The 4,304-nt window shown below is 40.8% G+C and overlaps 1 protein-coding gene across 1 annotated transcript in view; it reads left to right on the top strand.

Moving 5' to 3' along the window:
- LOC104861239 (olfactory receptor 6C75) overlaps nucleotides 1-4,030 on the top strand; it is an 8,772-nt gene extending 4,742 nt beyond the window's left edge. Inside the window, exon 2 of the mRNA XM_010622616.2 lies at nucleotides 3,065-4,030. Within this exon, the coding sequence (XP_010620918.2) occupies nucleotides 3,065-4,030 (966 nt within the window). The remainder of the gene's footprint in view (nucleotides 1-3,064) is intronic.
- Nucleotides 4,031-4,304: the final 274 nt, after the last annotated feature.

Raw genomic sequence — 4,304 nt, 5'->3', positions numbered from 1 at the left:
TTAGCTGATTGCTGAACCCCATGACGCTGACTGACCTCGGGCTGCAAGGCCCAGATTGAGTTCCCCAACCTTTTGAATGGTTGAACTCTGCAACATTCTATTACAGGTTTCCCACGCCCTTTCTTTAAAGATGTTCAAAGTTGGGAACTCAGAAAAATACCCTTGATGACCACCTCTGTCTTTGCAGAGTGGGTCCAAAGACTGACACAGACAGAAGGTCTGAGAGTGGGGGGGAGGGGTTATGGGGGTTCAGGGGTGCCCACGTGGCTACCTTCCCGGCACTTGAGGGATGGAGGCTGCGTCGGGAGCAGGCCTGGTTCTCCTTCCCATGGTGGATCGGGGCCGGCCTACCTCCTGGCACTTGAGCAATGGCTGATTATGTAATTTTTGATATCTTAGGATTTGAGCCTGCCGTTTCATTTTCTAAATTTCTATTTCTCTCTGTTTTTCACTTCCCTGTTTTATTCCCACCACCCCCCTGCTTTCATGTTGGTTGCTTGAAAGTGGTTTTATATTTCCATTTTGACTCACCTCCAGTGCTATTGGTAGATCTCTTTGTATAGTATTTCTGGGGATTGCACTGGACATCATTTCCTTTCAGTTTAGCTAGCTTGCTGGGCCATCCTTTCAGGATAGGTGTGCTGGTGACACATTCTTACTTTTCCTTCATCTGAGAATGTCTTCATTTCTCCTTCAGACTTGATGGACATAGAATTCTGTATTTTGACATTTCCTTTCTTTAGCCCTTAAAAGTGGTTGTGCTGATTTTTTCTCTGGCTGCTGTGGTTTCTGATGAGAAATCTACCATCATCTATCTGAATTGTTTATTTTCCCACATTGTTTTTCTCTTGCCACTGTCAAACTTGTTTATTTCTATTTGATTGCCAGAAGTCTGATAACTAAGTGTCTTGGGTTGGATTTTTTTATTTATTCCATGTGGGGTTCACCTACCTTCTTGGATCTGTAGGATGTATCTTTGGCAGTTTTGCCCAGTTTCTTGTTTTTTCTAGACTTTAGTGATATGAAAATTAGATATTTTTGTAAGGTTCCAAACATCTGAGAGGCTCTATTTACCTTATTTATTCTGTTTTATTTCTATTTTGAAGGCTGGGTGATATCTATTGTCTACCTTCCAGTTCATTAATTTTCCTCTCTGTTGTCTCTGTTTGGATGTTGAGCCATCTACTGAGTTTCTAAAATTTCTATTATTATATTCTAGAATTCCATAATCTTTATTTGCATGTTTTTTGTGTCTCTGTCTTCTAGTTCTTGGCTAAAACTTTAAAAAATTTGTTTCTTTTTGACAAAATTTTTAGAAAATTGTTTAGCATGTCTGTAATTCACTGAAGCATTTTTGTGATAGCTGCTTTTAACCATTTTCCATATAGTTCCTATATATCTGCCATCTTGATATTGGTGTCTACTGATAATCTAAAATTCAGGTTGAGATGATCCTAGTTCTTGGTATGATGAGTGACTTTAAACTGAAACTGCACATTTTGGACACTATGTTATGAAACTCTGCTTCATATTGCATTTTCTTGGATGTTCTGACATTGTTTTGGCAGAGTGAGGGAGGGCTCCCCCTCATTACACCCAGGTGCTACCCAGCTCCAACTTAACCTCTAAAATTCCCCTCACCAACAAAATGCACACTGGTATCTTACAAACCCTGAGGCAATTGTATGTACTCCATTTTGAAAGATTTTCATGGAGTTGATTCAGACATTTAGGAGTCTGTATTATCGTATTTTTATATATAATGACAGAGTAATTATGATGCTAACTAATAATGGTTTGTTACTGATAGTGATCATTTTCTATTTCCAGCAGTGCTCAATTAGTGGCCACTGGTAATCTAGAGGGATGTTAGTCTCTAAATGGCTTTCTTTCATCCTCTCCTAATGGTGTCCGTGATGCTGCCCCCTGGCCCTGGTGGCTCTTGATTGGTATCAAGAGACCATTGAATGGTAAACATATGTCAAAAAAATTCCTATCACTTCCATTTCTGTTTCTGTTTGTGTAGTGTCCTCCCTGGTCTGGAGGCCTAGTTTCAATGAATAGCCAGCCTAGTGCCCTAGACTGCATATTGGGAAAACAATGGGTAAATAATGGAGTAGTTGGAGTGAGGAGTCTGTTGTCTCTTTTTCTTTCATGAAGTTTTTGCCCAGCAAGTAGGAACAAGATGACCTGGGGACACAAGGAAGCTGCTCAGGATTCTATGTGAATGCTCTCCCAAGTTCTTTCACAGCCCTGAGGAGGTTGGTACCCTTATTTCTTTCCCAGAATTACATCAGGTGAGCCTTCCACCAAGATGTCACTTTGATTTATTCCAAACACGGAAAGGAAATTTACTGAAGAAGGAAGATTCACATGAGATGCACATGTTGAACTTTCCACTCAGACAAACAAAGGGCATCTCAAATGTGAGTGCTTATTTACTTACATTTCAGCTGCATAGACCATCATCCATCTCAGTTTATTGGAAGTGTGAAAGAGCATAGGCTAGAGCTCTGGGTACTGTGAGCTGCTTGTAGGTGAGTTGTGGCCCTAGAGTGACTGGACCACTTTCCCATTCATTCCTTTTTTTTTCTACTGATACATTTGTAGTTCAAAACATGAAAAAGAACTCCTAGCATATGATGAAATAAATTTTTGGAGAGATTATAGAATTCCATTCCATAGTGTGTGTGTGTGTGTGTGTGTGTGTGTGTGTGTGTGTGTGTGGTGTTGAGGTTTGTACCATGGGCTAATGCAATGCCATAGTAAGCACTGTAACACACTGCTACAACTCCTGCTATAGTGTGTTTATTTCAGTTATAGTTTTCCTTTATCAATAACTAAAGGACTTTTTCTTAGTTGGCAATGTACTACAGGAAAATGACCAATACTGTTAAAATGACATTATCCTTTATGAAAATGGATAGTTACCTGCATGGTTCTTAATTATGAAACATAGTATTTTAAAATAATAAGAAAGCCCAAATGCTATGCTGAGGTTATTTTACATGTTGAATAAAATATTTTTCAGCCAAGAAACTTCCATATAGTTGAATGACAATAGATTAAAGAAATGGAAAGGCCAGTGCTGTTGGGAGCAGGGAACAGCACGGCTGTCCAAGAGTTCGTTTTGGAGGGCTTCCCTGCCGTCCAGCACCTGGGGAAGGTCCTCTTCCTGCTGCACCTGCTCGCCTACCTGGCATCTGTCACAGGAAACTCCCTCATCATCACCATTACCTGGGCTGACCAGCGCCTACACACACCTATGTACTTCTTCCTCAGCACTTTCTCCTTCTGTGAATGTGGTTTCATCACCTCAGTTATTCCTAAGCTGCTATCAATCTTTCTGTCAGGGAGGCAAACTATTTCCTTTGCTGCTTGCTTCACACAAGCATTTGTTTTTCTTTTCCTGGGTGCAACTATTTTCTTCCTGATGGCTTTGCTGTCCTTGGATCGGTACCTGGCCATCTGTAAACCTCTACACTACCACATTATCATGAACCCAAGGGTGTGTTTCCTACTGGTCACTGCCTGCTTCTCGTTGGGAGTTTTCCTCATGGTGGTTCCAGTTATAAAGCTGTCCCAATTGTCCTTCTGTGGCCCCAATGTCATCTCTCACTTCTTCTGTGATCTTGGACTCTTGGCAAATCTCTCCTGTTCTGAAACCAGATCTATTGAAACATTGTTCTTCAAGCTTGTCTTTTTTCTCCTTTTTGCATCAGTTCTTATAACTGTCATTGCCTACAGCAACATAGTGGTCACAATCATGCGTCTCCCATCAGCCAAGGAGCGGCAGAAAGCCTTCTCCACCTGCTCCGCTCACCTTGCTGTCCTCTCGCTGATGTATGGCAGCTGTGTCTTCATCTATGTGAAACCAAAGCAAACAAGCAGACTAGACTCCAATAGAGAGGCTGCCCTGGTGAACACAGTGGTGACTCCATTGCTAAACCCTGTCATCTACACCCTGCGCAACAAGCAGGTCCACCAGGCACTGAGGTTTGCTCTATCCAGAGTTATGTTGCAGAAATAGAACTGTAACCTTTTAAGGGAGGGGTATGTCTTCCCTTCCACCTAATCTAATTTCTGTTTCTGGAGACATCTACTTAACTTTGAAACTATATCATTTTTTTCAGTTCCACTTGTTTATTCTTAGAATAATGGCTAATGAATCCAGTAACCCAAACTGAAAGCTTCTTCATATTGAGATGAAAATATCTCCCTGAGTCTTCTTTTTATCAATTTGAAATTAATAAAACCCAACATAGTTAATAAAGAGTATAATACACAAATTTGTTTGATATGTT

This window comes from Fukomys damarensis, unplaced genomic scaffold, assembly GCF_012274545.1.
Source record: "Fukomys damarensis isolate Sample0158 unplaced genomic scaffold, DMR_v1.0_HiC HiC_scaffold_1, whole genome shotgun sequence".
NCBI classification, from domain to species: domain Eukaryota; kingdom Metazoa; phylum Chordata; class Mammalia; order Rodentia; family Bathyergidae; genus Fukomys; species Fukomys damarensis.
Note: the sequence above shows the minus strand (reverse complement) of the source record. Positions and strands in the feature narration are given on the sequence as shown.